This window comes from Moschus berezovskii, chromosome 24 (assembly GCF_049115385.1).
Source record: "Moschus berezovskii isolate FMDL1 chromosome 24, NW_MosBer_1.0, whole genome shotgun sequence".
NCBI lineage: Eukaryota > Metazoa > Chordata > Mammalia > Artiodactyla > Moschidae > Moschus > Moschus berezovskii.
The window spans coordinates 49369470-49387958 of record NC_142483.1 but is presented as its reverse complement, the minus strand read 5'-3'; the positions used below and the strand labels follow the sequence as shown (position 1 = coordinate 49387958).

At 47.9% G+C, this 18489-nt stretch overlaps 1 protein-coding gene across 1 annotated transcript in view; it reads right to left on the bottom strand.

Annotated features, from left to right (window-relative positions):
- Window positions 1-18489, bottom strand: part of SCN10A (sodium voltage-gated channel alpha subunit 10) — a 111535-nt gene that overhangs the window by 16059 nt on the left and 76987 nt on the right. Inside the window, exons 16-21 of the mRNA XM_088831687.1 lie at window positions 11871-12230; window positions 9388-9834; window positions 7965-8102; window positions 6237-6360; window positions 5111-5265; window positions 1344-1517 (exon numbers count right to left, since the gene is read on the bottom strand). Of these exons, the coding sequence (XP_088687813.1) occupies window positions 1344-1517; window positions 5111-5265; window positions 6237-6360; window positions 7965-8102; window positions 9388-9834; window positions 11871-12230 (1398 nt within the window). The remainder of the gene's footprint in view (window positions 1-1343; window positions 1518-5110; window positions 5266-6236; window positions 6361-7964; window positions 8103-9387; window positions 9835-11870; window positions 12231-18489) is intronic.

Below are 18489 nucleotides of genomic sequence, written 5' to 3'. Positions count from 1 at the left end.
ACGACTGAACGACTTCACTTTCACTTTTCACTTTCACACATTGGAGAAGGAAATGGCAACCCACTCCAGTGTTCTTGCTTGGAGAATCCCAGGGATGGGGGAGCCTGGTGGGCTTCCGTCTATGGGGTCACACAGAGTCGGACACGACTGAAGTGACTTAGCAGCATGAATAATTATTTGATAACCTACAAAATTGTCACCTGTGGCTCAGATCACAGGCCTCACAGCTAATCCCTGTGATACAGTGGCCTGATGCTGCGAGTGCACTGGTATGAGGAATGAAGAGGTCGGTGCCCAGACCTGCTGAGGGGGACCTGCCAACACAGGAGGCTGGACAGAATGTTCTGAACTGGACCCCATCCAGCTTCAGGAGGCAAGCACCAAATACAGACACATTTCCTAACACCTCTGATGTGCAGCCCTTGGCACCGATGGCTGTGGGAGTGTGGGAAGTAGAGACAAACATAGCACGTGCCTCCCCCTGACTGCAGGGACCCTCAGACATGCAGCAGTGAACAAATAGCTCAGGCAGCCATCCTGAAAAGGCAAGACTGCAAGAGCCTGGACAGATAAAGGACTGTATGGTTAAGAAGAGGAGGCACTCTCTCTGGGCTTTGGGGGCTAGAAGGACTATTAGGAAACTTTGTTGAGTATGATCTCCCCAGAGCTTTGAGAAATCTCAACTTTAATGTGTAGGAGGCACTTGGCAAACCCCCTAATGCAGGGCCAGTGGCCACAGCTTCATCTGAACACACAAGCTCCAGGTCATCACCTCTCCGCTGGGGCCCTCTGTCACTTTCAGTGACACTGGGGAAATGCCAGGGGTGCAAGCTCGGCAGTTCTCTACCCTGTCTGCACACTGGACATGCTCAGAAACTTTTACAAGACACTGATGCCTGGACTCCATCTAGGGCCAGTAAGACCAGAATCTCTGGGAAGAGGAGTGTTTGTTCACTGTGTTCTTACGAGCTCCCCAAGTGATTCTAAAGCATAGCAAGGGCTGAAGATCACTGAGTCAGAGGGAGGGAAGGTTCTCTGTGACAGGCAGTCCTTAGCATCCCTAGGTCCAGAAGCCCTGCCAGTGGACTCAAGGTCATGTGCTGTCTTGCTTTGAATGTAAAATACAGACAGTAGAAAGTGGTCTTTCTGGATAGAGACCAAGGACCTAAAGACTTACCGGAAGGTCACTGTTGTGTTGGAATCATATACTGTTTAGATCTTACCTGGATCACAGGGATGCAGGGCTATTCTCAGATCTCTCGCTAAACTTTCTTTGCACTAGCTACAGCCATCAGCCAGAGGAAAGGACCCCCAACTCCACAAGTGTCCATTGGGTCACTCACGTTCACGATCAGGAAGTCCAGCCAGCACCAGGCATTGGTGAAGTAATTCTTAAAGCCGTAGGCCACCCATTTGAGCAGCATCTCAAACACAAAGATAAATGTGAACACCCTGTCAGTGTACTCCAGCAAGGCCTTCACCGTGGGCTTCTGGTCAAGGTAAAAATCTTCAAAGGCCTGGAAGGAAGGAAGCAAGTTGATAGGTGGCCGAGACCCACAGCAGTGGGGCCCAAGGAGAGGAAAGGATCTAGCCAGCCCTGGCCACAGCCCCTGGGAGAGCTCACCTGCATCATTTTGTTTTCTCTGCTCTGGGGAGGTAGCGTGAGATAGTGGAGGAGGCCCTGCGAGATACAAACCAGGACTTCCTTGGAGCCAGAGGGGATACACAGTCCTGCTTATACTTTGCAGGGAAGCCGAACACAAGTGAGAAAGGAAACCTTCTCGAATTGGATTTTGGAAGTGAACCAAAGGGATTGTTAACAGTGACTGGGTTTAAAAATAAAAGCAACAAAGGATGTTCATGAAAATGAAAGTAAGATTCACCAGTGAACTCTGAAAAAGAATGCTGCATTTCACCAGTAATCAAGGAAATCCAAATGAAAAAAAGATGCCTTCTGTTTTATCAGACTGATGAAGAGGAAGAGGTATGGGGTGGGGGTGGATGGAGTGAGGGGAACCCCCAGTCAGTTTGGCTGTGGGGAAGCAGCTCCTTTCACACACAGCTGGGTGGAGTAAAAACTAGTTGTTTTTTTTGAACCCCCAACTTGGTAATATGCCTCAAATGTTTTAGAAATGCAGCAATTCTGCCTTCAAGAACGTATCCTAAGGACACTACCTATTGTTGGTGTCCTACCCAGATCCTGTTTAAGGAACCAGTGTGACCATCTCGAGCTACTGTGAATGTTGGTTGCTAACAGCTGGTGATGCCTGTTGCCTGAGAACACGTTTCTGGGCTGAAGGGAAGTGACTCCACCTTAGGAGACTGTATCACCCCTCTGGGGGCAGCTGCAGCCAGTGTCTGACTGTCCCCTTGGTTCAAGGTGGGACAGTCCTGTGATGGCCTTGATGCTTCAGAGCTCCCATGGGATCAGGGTGAGGCTGGGCTTCATGGGAACCATGTCTTTTTTCAGCTCCTTTCCCTGTTCTTCCCTTCTTCCTTCACGTGCTCCAGCCCAGAGGAAAGTGAAAGCCGCTCAGTTGTGTCCAACAGTCCATGGAATTCTCCAGGCCGGAATACTGGAGTGGGTAGCCTATCCCTTCTCCAGCAGATCTTCCCAACTCAGGAATTGATCCGGGGTCTCCTGCACTGCAAGTGGATTCTTTACCAACTGAGCTACCAGGGAAGCCCCAGAGGGTGCCCTCCACAAATTGAACAAGAATTCCTGCTTCCAGTTCTGCTTCTAAGGCTGGATCTAAGGCAGGAAAGAAGCCGACGCCTCCAAAGGAGTGTACAAAAGGATGTGTGTGTGTGTTCCCAGTCGCTCAGTCACGTTCAACTCTTTTGTGACCCCATAGACTGTAGCCCACCAGGCTCCTCTGTCCATGAGATTCTCCAGGCAAGAATACGGGAGTGGGTTGCTGTGCCCTCCTTCAGGGCATCTTCCCAACCCAGGGATTGAATCCAGGTCTCCTGCATCTCCAGCATTGCAGGCAGAGTCAATGCTATCAGGAGTGAGTGTGGGGGTTAGCTACACTGCGGCCAGTCAATAAGACAGGAAGACCAAATTACCAAGAAAATTTACTGAGAAATTATGAAATGCACAAGTGTGATTTCCATTTTGTAATACTTATGTATTACATGCATAAAAAAGATGGGAAGGAAGTGCACCAAAATGTTTTCAAAGTGAGATTCTCCCCGACTGATAGGAAAATGGGTGTTATTTTTCCTTTGCATTTTCCCATAATTTCCAAGTATTTTTTTTTTGCACTCTGTCAGATAAAAACTCATGCTATTTAAAAAAAAATGTACTCAAAGTAAAAGCATAAGGAAGACTAAATTTGGTGCCAGCCAGTTCAGTCCCTTGGGGAAGGAAAGGGGGATGGGAGGGCAAAGCTGGGGCGGGTTCAGCAGCTAGGGTGGGATGTGTGCTCCCTGCCTGGAGGGAGGGTGGGGGGGCAGCTGGGGTGTGTGGAGAAGGGAGTAGAGAGAGAAGGGAAGGAGATGATGAAGAAAGCACCCAGTCCCTAGCAGATGTGGTTATAGTCACATCAAATGAAGGAGGTTACCTTTCTCAGGATAGAGGGAAGGGTATGTGTGGCGAATGCACTGCCCAGCCTCCCCTTGCCCTGCAGTGTGGCCTCTGCACTTAGGACTGGGCTGAGACTGCTGTTTGAGAGAGACCTCACCACCCCGTGTCAGGGCAGTGGGCACTGCCAGATGCTGCCAGCCCCTCTCCATTCAGCCAAGATGGCAGGCCAGCCTGCTACACGAGACTCTCCTCCCTCAGCTCTGTGCCCTTGCTGGCTTAGCTTTCCTCCCATCAGACCTTCTCACCTTCCTTGGTTCCTCCTGAATGCTGAGACAACACCCTCAGCAGTTTGGCCTCCCTTCCTGGGAAATGTGGCTTTGGAGGGCATGCCCAGATGGTCAGTATATTGCTTTCAGGGAGTAAGTGACACATGGGGAGCAAGAAAAGTGGGAACACTGGGGCTATGAGTCAAGAGGCTGGGACGTGAGTACTCCCTTTAACTAATGAGCTGGGGGCTTTTGGGGCTGTGATGTCCTCATCCATAAATGTGGACCCCTGGGGATGATAAATCCCTTCCTGTGTCCATGTCTACCTTGGATCATTGGGAAGATGAGTTGAGACTGCGTGGTGAGACTATGCCACGGTGCAGAGGGAAACATCCTTCTGTATGCTACAAAGCTGGGCATTCAGCAAGAGGCTTAGGATGAGTGTGTATGTTCAGTTGCATTCAGCTCTTTGCATGTCTATGGACTGTTTGTAACCTGCCAGGCTCCTGAGTCCATGGAATTCTCCAGGCAAGAATACTGGAGTGCCATTTCCTCCTCCAGGGGATCTTCCTGACCCATGGATCGAACCTGCATCTCCTGCATTGGCAGGCAGATTCTTTACCACTGAGCTGGCTTAGGAAGTATCTCAGCTCAGAATCTCTCGGACTGTAAGGCCTCGTTATTCAAAGTGTGGCCTGTGGACCAGCATCAGCACCATGTGGGAGCTTGTTGGTAATGCAAATTCTCAGGCCTCACCCCAGATCTACTGAATCAGAATCTGCATCTTAAGAAGTTCCCTGGGTGATTAAATTTTGAGAAGTGCTGTTGTGATGATTTTCCATGAGCTTTGAATGAATGATGGCAGTATTTGCAAGTGACCTGATCAGGCAGGGAAGGGCAGTCCTCTTGGTTCTGGGCCCTCAGAAAAGGGCGGTGTGTTTGGGAGGCCAGAAGGTGGAAAATCAGGGACTTTGGGATCAAATGAGGGCAAAGTTGGGTTTTATGACTGAAAAGCTGGGTAACCTTGGATAAGTCCCATAAAGCCTTTGAGTGTCCGTTTCCCTGTCTACCACACTCAGTGCTTGAAATCCACGCAGTCAGGTGTAGCAGGCCATGACCTGGGTACCTCAAGCACCGATCATGCACTCCTGCTAAGAGGAGCCCTCATGCTGGGCTGCATATCACCTTTCAGTCACAGGTTGGGGACTTCCGGCCTAGGGGTCAAAGGAGCCCACTGTTGTGGCCCCAGGGCCTCTGGATGTTGGGAGATCACACACCTGAAGGACTCTGGGGCAGGGACCCCATCTCCCCTTACCAGCGCTCCACTGCTGAGCAGGATCATGAAGACAATGAAACTTTCAAACCAGCTGTGCTCCACGATGCGAAAGCAGGCCTTGCGTACCTGCCAGCCTGTGGCCCATGGAAACCTGGAGCTGTTCATTCTGCAACAGGGACAGTGGTGAACACAGCCTGTGGGGAGAAGGGACTGGGGGTGAGTGATGTTCCACTAGTAAAGGAAGTGCATTTGGCTCTAGCCCTGGTGGGGAAACCGCTCTGCTGGGAAACCCACTTGCAGCTCCTTTGGAAAAGGATTCTTTCCTGGGATATGAGAGAAGCCGGGTCCCTTTTCAGGCAGCCTTTCCATCCTGCCCTTCCTTCTCTCCACCACTGGTCCTGCTCGCTCCCACCTCCTCACAGGCATCTTCCTCCCTGCGGGTGATGCCACGGTCCCTCTCCATATCCCACCCTCTCTGGTGGCTGGACAAGACACGCGGCCTGGGCCTGGGGTGTCCGAGGGGCCACGCCTGAGCCTGTGCTGAACTGGGAGGGCCTTACGGCCGGGATGGGGCCCGGGGGCAGCCCAGCCCAGGGTCATGTGAAAGTAGAAACTCAATTAAATGGTTCATTTGTTTATTTAGGCCACAATTACTTTCATTGTATGAAATATATGTTTATTCATTTATTTCACAAATATCTACTGAGGACATGCCAGGCCTTGCTGTTCTAAATACTGAGGAAAAAGAAAAATAAAAGATGCAGGTTCTGCCTGTAAGAGTCACACAAGGGATGGAGGGACACTGATGATCCTGCTCTCCTCTGGGTCCCCAATCAAGAGTTTATGGCAGTGGCTATCTTTCCCTTTCACCCTCAACAGGGCAGGTTTATAACTCAGTGAGGTGTTTTCAAAGGTGATGAGGAAGGCAGAGCATGTTTGCGGTGTCTAATGTGGCGGGAGATACAGATTCCACTGCTCAACTTCTGGGAGTCTGGCATTCGTGTTTGACGCTGGGCCCTCAAGCCTGAGAGTAAGGAGAAAGGGTTCCTGCTTGTCTGTCTCCCGTGGACCCCAGGCCAGAGCCCTGAGCACAGAAGTGTCCAGATGAGCTGGATTCTGGCCCTAATGAATGTCAAGGGGAGGAGGCCTGTGGCTGCCATTCTACCTTCCGTGAAGCAGTCGTCTGGCTCATCGAGGTCGTCTGCCAGCTCAGGGATCTTCCTCAGGATCTCCTCGGGGTCCAGGCAGTCCACAGTGCTGCCTTCTGAGGAGCTCGTGTCGTCCGCTCCCTGCAGGGCAGAAGCCCCAGCAGTGAACCCAGCTCTCCGCGGGGCCCCGTGAATCTGCACACGGTCACCATTGGCCCAATGGGCCTGGAGTTCCAAGATGCCCCAAGATACAGCGAGAGCCCCTCGAGGCTTGACCCACCACGGTGCCCCTTCTGTTCTGGTGCCTTGCCAGCTGAACCCCAGAACAGCAGTGCTCTCCACGGAGCCCCAGAGGTTCAGCCATGCAAGGCTTTAAACCTCCAGGCCCCTGATGGAGGGCTGGCGATGGCCCGAGACACCGTAATTACACCCATCAAGACTCTCAGCATTCACTGGGCTTGAATATTTAATCACGGAGCAATGCTGCAGGGGCCCTGCTGCCCTCCTGGCAGCTTCAGCCCTGTAATGTCTCCAGATGAATTCAATTAGGAGCTGAAGCTGCTCTCATATTAGTAAACCTGATCGCTCGGCTAATGGACCCAAATGGGGGTGGGTGGGTCCCATCTGTCATTGTCAGGCCCCTCCCTGCCTGGCTGGGGTCATGGACAAAACAAAAACAAAAACAATCCCCAGCAGGAATGCACTGAAAACACCAAGTTGAGACTGGCCAGGGGAGTCCTTACAATGCTCATCAGAAATATGCTGTCCACATGAAGAAGAGAGTACTCCTCACCCAGCTGGAGCCAAGAAGCCGGTGTTCATCCAGGGCCCTCAAACCCCATGTCAGCCCACCCTCTTCTCTCACCCCTCTGGGCCAGCCTTGCCCAGAGGCACACAGCCAGTGGCCGGCACTCCTCAAGCTGATGGGCTTGATAGCTTCAGGATGAATTATGTCTTCCTTATCTTTGCCTCCCCGGTGCCTGTCACCATTGGAACTCAGTGGTTAGGTGTCAAGTTAAATTCTTGAATGTAACATGGAGCTATTACAGATGCTAAATCTTTAGAGATACCTCCTTCAATGTAACTTGTTTTCTTTAAAGATTTGTAATGAAACCACCAAGTTTATTTTTACTGCTTGTAAGATCTTCTTCCTGTTCGGTCTGTGTGAGCCTGTCAGTACATCGTTCAGTACAGACAGCCTCTCCCCAGCACCAGTCTGGTTTTGACCAGAGAAGATGGTGTGGACAAAAGAAAGCGGGGGTGGTCACGGGGAAGACTTCTTCACCCACAGCAACTCCGACTTTTATCTGCTGGCTCTGAAAGATACTTAACTTTCTCTGTGCATTGTCTTTTAGTTTCCTTTTTTATTGGCTGTCATTTTCTGGGCATTTATTCCATTTCTGGCAGGAGTTAAGCACTTGACAAGCAGCATCTCATGGAAGCTTCAAAAGAGTGCTACCAAGTAGCCATAACCACTTGGCTTCCAGATGGAGGCACGGGGGCTCAGAGAGGGTTGAGGAATGGGTCCTGGACCCCCAGTCTATGGAACCTCTTTCTTCCCGATAAAATCATACTGATTAGCCCAGAGGTTAGGAAGGACTTTAACAATTCCCAAGATGAGACGTGAGGTCTGGTTGAGTGTGGTCTGGAAAGCCTCATGCCCAGCCCCAGCCCCCAGGCCCCACTATCCCACTGGTCAGTGTCTGGCAGGCTTTTCAACCTCTCCAGGAAGCTCACATACCTACCTCTGCAGGGCCCTGAGCAGGAGCCTCGTCTTTCCACTTCTCACCTAGGTATGGAGTCAGGTCCTCAGAGGATATTCCAGACCCTGGGCTCCTGGGGGGCAGGTGGTCCTCATACTTCCCAACTTGCTGCAGCTGCTCCTGATAGTGAGAGAAAGTCCTCTCTTGGGTACCTGGGCTCACCTTCAGTTGATCACTTCTAACTCTGAAGAGATATTGCACAGCATTGTCTGCCAGAGCCAAGGACTTGATATATGCAATTAATGTATATACATATAGCCAGGTGGATCTGTGTGTGACTCCTGGCATCATTACTTACAAGCTGTGTGACATTAGGCGAGTTATTTAACCTCTCTTATTTCCATTTTTCCCATCTGCAAACTTGAGAAGGCAAGATCTACTTTATTTGGTTATTTTGATGACTAAATATGTTCATACTTGCAAAGCACTTAGCAAGTAGTGCTTGGCTCCATAGATGTTAGCCATGATCATTATCACTTGTCCTGGGGTCAGAGTGGTCATGAACTTGGCCCTTTGGAGACCCCAAGAACCCCCAAAGTAATTGAAAATGACTCTGAGTGGAGATGGCTGTGACAGAGTTCATGTCCTTTACTCTGGGGATGTTGATGCCCTGCCTTCGGCTGTCACCCAGACAAAGGCATGTAAAATATGGCAGCTGATAACAGCAGCTGCTGGAACACAAGAGCAGTGACAGCTGCAAGGGAAGGAGGCTAGGGAAGAGCTGCAGACTCAAAGCACAGCTGTCTGAGGCCACTTAGTGGCCTTAGCATTCTTTGTCCCCAGGTTCCATAGGCACCCCTGCCTTTCCATGTTGTGAAGAGGTGCATGTGCTGAGTTGTTGAGAAGAGATTAACAAGGGTTAATTTATACCTCAAGGTAGAAAGGAGCCGTGCAAAGCATTTAAAAATATATGTTACCAAAAAATGTGCTTAAATTCCTTGGTGCCAAAGGAGCAAGTGTCATTTCCCTGTGACATCCCTTGTCGGGAAAAGTTGGATGAATGAGTCACATAGTGATCATTTAGGCTGCTGGTGAAGATGAGAGGAGTCTTGCTTTTGGACAGCATCCTGTTCTTAGAGGAATCTTATTAGCATCTCCTGCACAGAGCCCTGGTTGGGTGGAATGAATGGGGCAGCTGTAGGAAAGACACTTTAAAGCATCTCCAGGTGGCACTGCCCCTGCTCCCTGATTGCCCTGCTTAAATGCAACCTTCTCCAGAGAGCTTGGCATGGCCCGTGCTTCCTAACGTCTAGGGCTCTTATACCTGGCTTGCCTGGGGTTCTTCAAGGCTGCACCAGCCCTGAGGTTGGAAAACCTCTTATTAAAATTTCCCTACTGCCCCTGGTCACTCCAGCCCTGAGGCCCCTCCCTGCTTCCTGTGGTTATCCCATGGGAGAACTCTCACCTGCCTTTGGGGGATCACTTCCTGCCCAGTGCTCTGAGCATCCTCCTCACCATTCTCCTCCAAGTCATCCAGGTCGGATTCGCCTTCAGCAATGGGCACAGAGACCCATATGTTAGGATTGGTGATGAAGTCACTGTGGTCGTCCCTGGGGCTTCTGAGAGCCGGGGGCCGTCCGGGGCTCCCCAGGGCTGTGTCAGCAGCAATGTGGTTCTTGGCTATTGAGGTAGAGAGTGGGAGTTTCACCACCAACTGGGGCTCTGCCTTGGACCGGGGGGGCAAGCAGGGCCGGCTGAGGAAACTGCAGAGAGCCCTCTTGGTGTGCTGGCCAAACACTTGGATCCTCGCCAAGGCCGCCTGCAGGTTGTTCACCTCGCCATCGTCCTCAGGCGGTGTGAGATTGTCGGCACTGAAGGAGTTCAGCAGCAGGGCGATGAAGAGGTTAAGCACCTGGAGACAAGGTACAGACGGGAAGATCACTCAGTCGATGAGCTGAGCCCTTCCACAGCCCACCAGGTTGGCAGCTGGATGGCAGGACAGCCACACCTGGGTCTCTTCTGCCCACCCAAGATGCTTTTCTTCTTGGGGGAATGGACATTCTGACGGCAACTGAGAGGAGCCTTGGGGATGCCCTTAAGATGTCCACACCCACGCCACATGGACATGGCCTGGAAGCATTCTCCGCCATAGAGGAGGGTCACTCCTGCTGAGCAAAGGGACATTAAGGGACAACAAAAGGAGCAGGCCTGGGCACACCCCAGGACCACCCTTATCAGCCATACCCTGGTTCAACTGCTCACTCTGGAATCTTGGGTACATCTCCTCTCTGCTTCCAACTTCATGTCCTTCCCCTATCAGCAGGGAGTGGGGATTCCCTACCTTTCAGAGTGGCTGTGAAGAGGAAATGACATGAGGATGTTTTTTACATGTGGATGCTCAGAGAGGCAAACTTCCTGCCTCAGGGTCAGGGGCCCCTGTGACTCTGCAAGGGTGGGGAGTTCAGCTGGGAGGAAAGGTGTTCTGTCCAGCCCCCTACTCAGAGAGTGGGTGGAAGGCTGCTCTGGCTCAGGAACCCTGGTAGGAAAGACTTTGAAGAGCCTGGATTTGTCTTTTCACCCCGTCTTATGGTTTAGTTTTCCCTTATCTGTAAAATTCTTATGGGAAAAGAATTCAGGTTGGTTGACTTCCAGGGCAATAAGAAAGGGGCTCCGGTAAGACATGGAAGTGACCCAAATGTCTATCAGCAGATGACTGGCTCAAGAAGATGCAGTGTACACACATACACACAATGGAATATTACTCAGCCATAAAAAGAATATATTTTGCCATTTTCAGCAACATGGATGGACCTAAAGGATATAATGCTTAGTGAAATAAGTCAAACAGAGAAACTGACTATATGATATCACCTTTATGTGGAATCTAAAAAATAATAAATATGAATATACAAAACAGAAACAGACTCACAGACATAGAAAATAAACTGTGGTTACCAAAGGGGAAAGGTGGGATAAATTAGGAGTAAGGGATTAACAGATACAAACTACTATACATAAAATAGATAAGCAGTAAGAATTTATAGTATAACACAGGGAGTCAAACTCAATATCCTGTAATCACCCATAATGGGAAAAAAACAAATTGCTAAGCTATACATCTAAAACTAATACAATATTGTAGATAAACTATACTTCAATTAAAAAAAAGAGAGAAAAATGTTCCTAGAAGTCACACCTTCCCCCTACCCAGGCCAGAGCTAGGAGAGCAAGGGCACTCGGAACTTGAGAGAGTGGATACAAGCTGAGGGGGAGGAGCCAGGCTGGGACAGGGAAGGGGTGGTGGGGCCAGTTGGGATGAAGGCCTCCAGAGGGGCTTCCCCCAAACCTGGGAGAGGATTTTGTTATTGTCATCATGATGTTGGATGTTGTCTATAATCTAGCTCCTTCCTCTAGTCCCATTGTGCTTGCCCTCATGCTCTTAGCTAGAACCCACGTAGCTCTGAGATATCAGTCAGTTCTTATTCCCTACCCACCCCCCAGAAAAATCTCCTCATACCCCCTACAGTGGGGAAGGGAAAGTTTCCTTCAACAACTAACAGCTAACATTTATTGACTTTCTGCCACAGCTCAGACGCTGCACTGGGCAATTTGCATATATTGCTCCTGTAATTTAATTCTCCCAGTAAGCCCATGAGTAAGCACTATTTTTTTGATTTTAAGGGAATTAAAAAGTCAGGAGATTGTCTCTTGCACGGGATCACCCAACTTTATGAGACGTGGAGCTGGGCTTCTAAACCAGGTCTTTCCTGCTCTGTCGCATAAGCTTATTCCTGCTGCCTCCCCATGGGCAGTTCTCATGATGTGCCCCACACCTCTCTGGACCGTTTGAAGGCTTTTCCGTCAGGGAGCTGCGATGTGGCAGCACACGTGCAACGTCAAAGCTTTCTAGGGTAACCCTGAAGTCTTCTGCATTGCCCATGCACTCACCACCAGGTTGCCCAGCACCATCACTGTCAAGAAAAGGATGAGGCAGATAGACTTCTGGCCAACTTCCATGCAGGCCCACATGTTCTCAATCCACTCGCCACAGAGGATCCGGAAGACAATGAGGAAGGAGTGGAAGAAGTCGTACATGTGCCAGCGCGGCCAGTCTTCATTGGGCGCTGCGATTTTTTTTCGCTTTTGGCAGTAGTTTTCCCCCAGGAGCTGCTTGCCAACCAGAGCAAAGACGAAGACAATGATGGCCAGGATGATGGTGAGGTTCCCCAGAGCCCCAACCGAGTTCCCGATGATTTTGATGAGCGTGTTTAAGGTTGGCCAGGACTTGGCCAGCTTGAAGACCCGCAGCTGCAGAGAAACAGAGACCGTGTCACGTCCTGGAAGCTGACCGTCGCCTTTCCTCTCAAGTCTTGGTCAGAAACCAAAGATCTGGGAAAAACACATGGCAACTCACTTCATTAGCGTGGGTTGATCCCAGAAACTGCTTTCAGAGCCCTTTTCCCCCATGTCACGTGTTACTCAAAAATATGTACTAGAGTGCTCCACTGATTGTGGCCAATCAGGGGTCTCACCGGGGTCGTGGTCTTGTGATATGTACTCTGCTCTGTAGCCACAAGCCTCCTGAATGTGGATCTACTCTATGGGGTGGAATGGAGGTATGATGGAGCTCACAAATGAGTGAGAAGAGCTCACCTTTGACCTGAATAGAGGCTAGCCTCCTGCAGGTAGGATATGCTCCACTGCATTTGATAGGTATTGGCTAACCATTGTCTTAGGGCATTTCTTGTCCTGAGGCTGTGGACAACACCTTTAATCCCTACCAGCTCTGAAATGGCAAATATCTGTGATTTCAGAGGCTTACTTACTTGACCAACCAATCCACCTACTTTGCTGAACACCAGCCACATACACACGAGGCACTGTACTAGCCTGTGAGGTACATGGAAAGTGGCATGCAGGCTCTTGTTCTCATGGAAACAATGATTTAGTTGTAAAGATAAAGGCAAAGACCCAGAAAGTCTTCACTGTAAACCTAAATGTGCTAATTCCCACAAGAGAGCAAAGCGCCATGCATAAAGATGTTTAAACATTTAAAAAATATATTTGTGTGGTTCTCTAATTTGTTAGAAAGAAATATGTGAGCTCAGTTTCCATGGGGTATTTATGGAGCACTTATTAAGAGCCTAGTAGCTTCCCTGGTGGAGAAGGCAACGGCAAGCCACTCCAGTACTATTGCCTAGAAAATCCCATGGATGGAGGAGCCTGGTAGGCTGCAGTCCGTGGGGTCGCTAAGGGTCGGACACGACTGAGCGACTTCATTTTCACTTCTCACTTTCACTCATTGGAGAAGGAAATGGCAACCCACTCCAGTGTTCTTGCCTGGAGAATCCCAGGGACGGGGGAGCCTGGTGGGCTTCCATCTATGGGGTCACACAGAGTCGGACACGACTGAAGTGACTTGGCAGCAGCAGCAGCTTCCCTGGTGGCTCAGACGGTAAAGCTTCCGCCTGCAATGCAGGAGACCCGGGTTCGATCCCTGGGTTGGGAAGATCCCCTGGAGAAGGAAATGGCAACCCACTCCAGTATTCTTGCCTGGAGAATCCCACTGACAGAGGAGCCTGGCAGGATACAGTCCATGGAGTCACAGAGAGTCGGACATGAATGAGCGACTAACATACAATACTAAAAGCCAGGTTAAGGTGTGGGGAGGCTGTGCTGGACAGAGCAGCAGCAGTTTTATCCCCCAACACAGCAATAACCCCCAAGGAAGTGGGTTTAATCCTCTTATACAGAGAGTTCCATATCTATTTTTCTATGTGATGGAGGGGGTGGGCACTCTGTGTTCACCTTAGAGTGGTGGATCAGCGGGTAGGTGGCTCAGCTGGTGAAGAATCCACCTACAATGTGGGAGATCTGGGTTCAATCCCTGAGTTGGGAAGATCCCCTGGAGAAGGAAAAGTCTACCCATTCCAGTCCATGGGGTTGCAGAGAGTTGAACACGACTGAGAGACTTTTTCATTTTCACTTAGATTTAATCTGGAACTTCCATTAATGAGGATGCTTTCCTTTTGGAACAGAATGCAAAGAAAGTCTAATATTTGTCCTCTACTAAAGAAGTCACCATTTGGTGAGGAAATGGCCTTGAACTTGTGAAGAATATCAGCAGATAGAGTAATATGGAAGACTATATTGGGTCCCCCTTGGGTTCCCTTTTCTTTCAAAAAGTTACTAAAAATGCTAGATAATAAAATCTTAAATGCATTGATGATCTGTCAATAAAGTAATTCTTTGACCAAAAATTACATAATTATGTGAATTCAGAGATACAACTACATTTCTGAAGTCATATTTTACCCAAAGGCATTTGTAAAACTGAGTGCATCTGAGCATAAGTTTTAACAATCTCATGAGGAATAGCAAGCAGGAAACACATCCCAGTGCTGCCTAAGGTAGACAGTATAACAGGAATTCTCCCACCATTAAGGAAAGGTCCCATAATAAATATCTCTCAAGAGAATGGCAAATTGAATGACAAATTTTAGATAAAACTGAGAGGTTACCGCCAGAAGGCACTCACTGAAAGAAATTCTAAATGATGTACGTCAGGCAGAAAGAAAGTGATCCCAGAAGGAACATATTATATGCAAGAGTGGAAAAAGAGCAAGGAAGTGCTAAGTATGAGAATGACTCTTAAACAAACGCTGAATGGAAACAACAGTAAAGTCTCACGGGGTAGGGCAGAGACTGGCTCTACGTTACTATTCACTTTTACTCCTCTCAGCCACAAAAGAATACTGTTTTCCAGCTTTACTTGCAAATAGTTGAGATCATATTATTGAGTTCCAGCTGATGGAATGGAAATGGAAACAGAAGTAATATGCACCAATTTCAGGCAGAGCCATAAAACACCATGCACTTTCTCTTCCCCTTTCATGGCCCCCATGGAGGCCACCCATTGAAGATGGGAGACACCACACTGTCCTGGATCCTTGGGTCACTACTTGGAGCAGACACACAAGGAGAGTCTCCCAATCAGTGTGGAATATGCTATAAACATAAACCTCTATTATGCTAATTCACAGATTTAGAGCCTGTCACTCCAACTAGTTGTACTCCTCTTGACTAATGTAGAAATTTGTAAGTTGAAGAGAACCATTTCAACAACATCAGATATGTGGCATGGGCTTAGTGATCACACAATGGATAGCAAGGAAACTGACAGAAGGCTTGGAAAGGGTTGATTTGTGATGCATGGGCAAAATGATTGCCTGTAATAATTCTGGGGTGGATCATGAGCTAGCAGCCCTAGGAGATGGGTCTGTAGAACAGAAACTTAGTATCATGTGTCAGCTGTAATTGGTTACACTTTAACCAACTGTCTTGTTCAGTTCAGTTCAGTTCAGTCGCTCAGTCGTGTCCGACTCTCCGCGACCCCATGAATCACAGCACGCCAGGCCTCCCTGTCTATCACCAACTCCCGGAGTACACTCAAACTCATGTCCACAGAGTCGGTGATGCCATCCAGCCATCTCATTCTCCGTGGTCCCCTTCTCCTCCCGCCCCCAACCTTTCCCAGCATCAGAGTCTTTTCCAGTGAGTCAACTCGTTGCATGAGGTGGCCAAAGTATTGCAGTTTCAGCTTTAGCATCAATCCCTCCAATGAACATCCAGGATTGATCTCCTTTAGAATGGACTGGTTGGATCTCCTTGCAGTCCAAGGGACTCTCAAGAGTCTTCTCCAACACCACAGTTCAAAAGCATCGATTCTTCGGTGATCAGCCTTCTTCACAGTCCAACTCTCACATCCATACATGACCACGGGAAAAACCATTGCCTTGACTAGATGGACCTTGGTTGGCAAAGTAATGTCTCTGCTTTTTAATATACTATCAAGGTTGGTCATAACTTTCCTTCCAAGGAGCAAGCGTCTTTTAATTTCATGGCTGCAATCAGCATCTGCAGTGATTTTGGAGCCCAAAAAAACAAAGTCTGACACTGTTTCCACTGTTTTTCCATCTATTTCCCATGAAGTGATGGGACCAGATGCCATGATCTTTGTTTTCTGAATGTTGAGCTTCAAACCAACCTTTTCACTCTCCTCTTTCACTTTCAACAAGAGGCTTTTGAGTTCCTCTTCACTTTCTGCCATAAGGGTAGTGTCATCTGCATATCTGAGGTTATTGTAACCAACTGTTAAGACATTACAGGGCAGACTTCCCTGGTGGTCCAGTGGTTAGAATCTGCCTTGCAATGTGGGGGACACAGGTTCGATCCCTGGTTGAGCAATTAAGATCCCGCATGCCAGACATAGAGAAGAGACTTGTGGATACAGCGGGCGAAGGAGAGGGTGGGACAAATTGAAAGAGTAGCACTGAAAGATACACATTCAGTTCAGTTCAGTCGCTCAGTCGTGTCCGACTCTCCGGGACCCCATGAATCACAGCACGCCAGGCCTCCCTGTCCATCACCAACTCCCGGAGTTCACTCAAACTCATGTCCACAGAGTCGGTGATGCCATCCAGCCATCTCATTCTCTGTCGTCCCCTTCTTCTCCCGCCCCCAACCTTTCCCAGCATCAGAAACTTTTCCAGTGAGTCAACTCGTCGCATGAGGTGGCCACAGTATTGCAGTTTCAGCTTTAGCATCAGTCCTTCCAATGAACACCCAGGATTGATCTCCTTTAGAATGGACTACCATATGCAAAATAGATAGCCAGTGGAAACTCGCTTATGATGCAGGGAGCTCAACCCAGTGCCCTGTGACAATCTAGAAGGTTAGTATGGGGTGGGAGGGGAGGGAGGTTCAAGAGGGAGTGGACATATGTGCACCTATGATTGATTCATGCTGTATGTCAGAAATCAACACATTGGAAAGCAATTATCTTCCAATTAAAAATAAACTTTTTAAAAAGTCCCACCTGCTACGGAGCAATCAAGCCCACACGCCACAACTACTGAAGCCTGTGCGCTCTGTGCCACAACCAGAGAGTCTGTGTGTAAGTCTGTGCACTACGACAAAAGATCCCACGTGACACAAGGGAGATCCCACACGCCGTCACTAAGATGAGCACAGCCTAAATTAACTGATTAATTAAAAAGATTTTATAAGAAATAAATGCGCTCTGGGAATATTTGGCTCATTGATAATAAATAAAAGGAAATAGAATCCGGAAGTTTAATGTATAACCGAGTCACTTTGCTGTACGGCAGAAAGTGACATAACATTGCCAATCAACTATACTTCGATTTAAAAAAAAGAGAATCCAGCAGTTTAGAGTCTTGAAGGTTTAGGGAAGTACACTGCTTTAGACCTCAAAGAGTGAGCAATGAGATTAAGTCTTTATGTGTTCAAGACTGGTTAAAGGTTTCAATGAAATGAAGCACATCTTAGCAAAGACCATATTAATGGTGTAGCTACCCTTTGAGGGAGAGAGGTGTGGGGACAAGAAAGCAAAGAAACTTGCCAAAGAAAGCATTCTGAGTGCATGATAACAAAGAGGTCTGAATTCATCTAAGTTTTGAAGAAACTGTATTACAAAAGAAATCACGAGCCCTGACTGATAAAGCCTTTGACTGTGTATGTTGGTCATATTTCCACAAGGAGGAGGCAAGTTTTGAAGGTTGTACAGGCCTTCTTCATACACAGTCCCTTCTAGAAGGAGTCCCACCTAGAGCTGACTGACTTGCAGGACTCTGACTTGAGTGAGGGATATACTTTTATTGGGCTAAGCTACTGAATTTTGGGTATTGCTTGCACAAGTCTTAAATAATTTATAATTGATTAAGTCATACAGCTTTTAAAAAACAAGATAAAATTAAAATACTTAATAAAATAGGAAGCTGGGACTGGGAACTGGAATAAAAGTTGTCCTGGAAAGTAAAGATTTTAGCTAACTTTTGACTTTGATTAAGTTAACAATACCTGCTCTCATTTCTAAGGTAACCACTCAAAGAATAGAAACAGAGTATTTCCAAACCAATAAAAGAGAAAAATGGAACAAGGAAAAACAAACAGTTCAAAATAAATCAAGAAGAGAGACAGAACAAAAATGCTAGAACAGAGGAAGCAAATAGAAAACTCAGAATATAATGATAGACACATATCCAAATATATCAGTATTCACCATAAAATAAGTGGGCTAAATGCTTTGGTTAGAAGACAAAAAGTAGATTGTCAGAGCTGAATAAGAATCTGAAATCTGTCTACCATTTATAACAGGCATATAAAAACCTTAAAGATACACAGAGGCTGGAAGTAAAAGGATGGATAAAGATACATCAGGCAAATTCTAAACTAAAAGAAAACAGAGTTGCTTAATTAATATCAAACAGAAAGCATTTCTAGGGATAAAGAAGGTCCATTCTCTCGGATAAACATTTCACTCTACTGGGAAGATATAATAACTTAAAATATGTATGCATTTAAGAACATAGCCTTAAGGCAGAACCATAAGGAGAAACATACCATGCTGGAATCACAGAGGGAGATATTTTTACACACTACCATCTCAGTAATTGCTACAACAAGCAGACAAAAATAAGCACGGATATAGAATATCTGGACCATATAGTGAACTTTCTTTACCCAGTGGATATATATGCAGAAT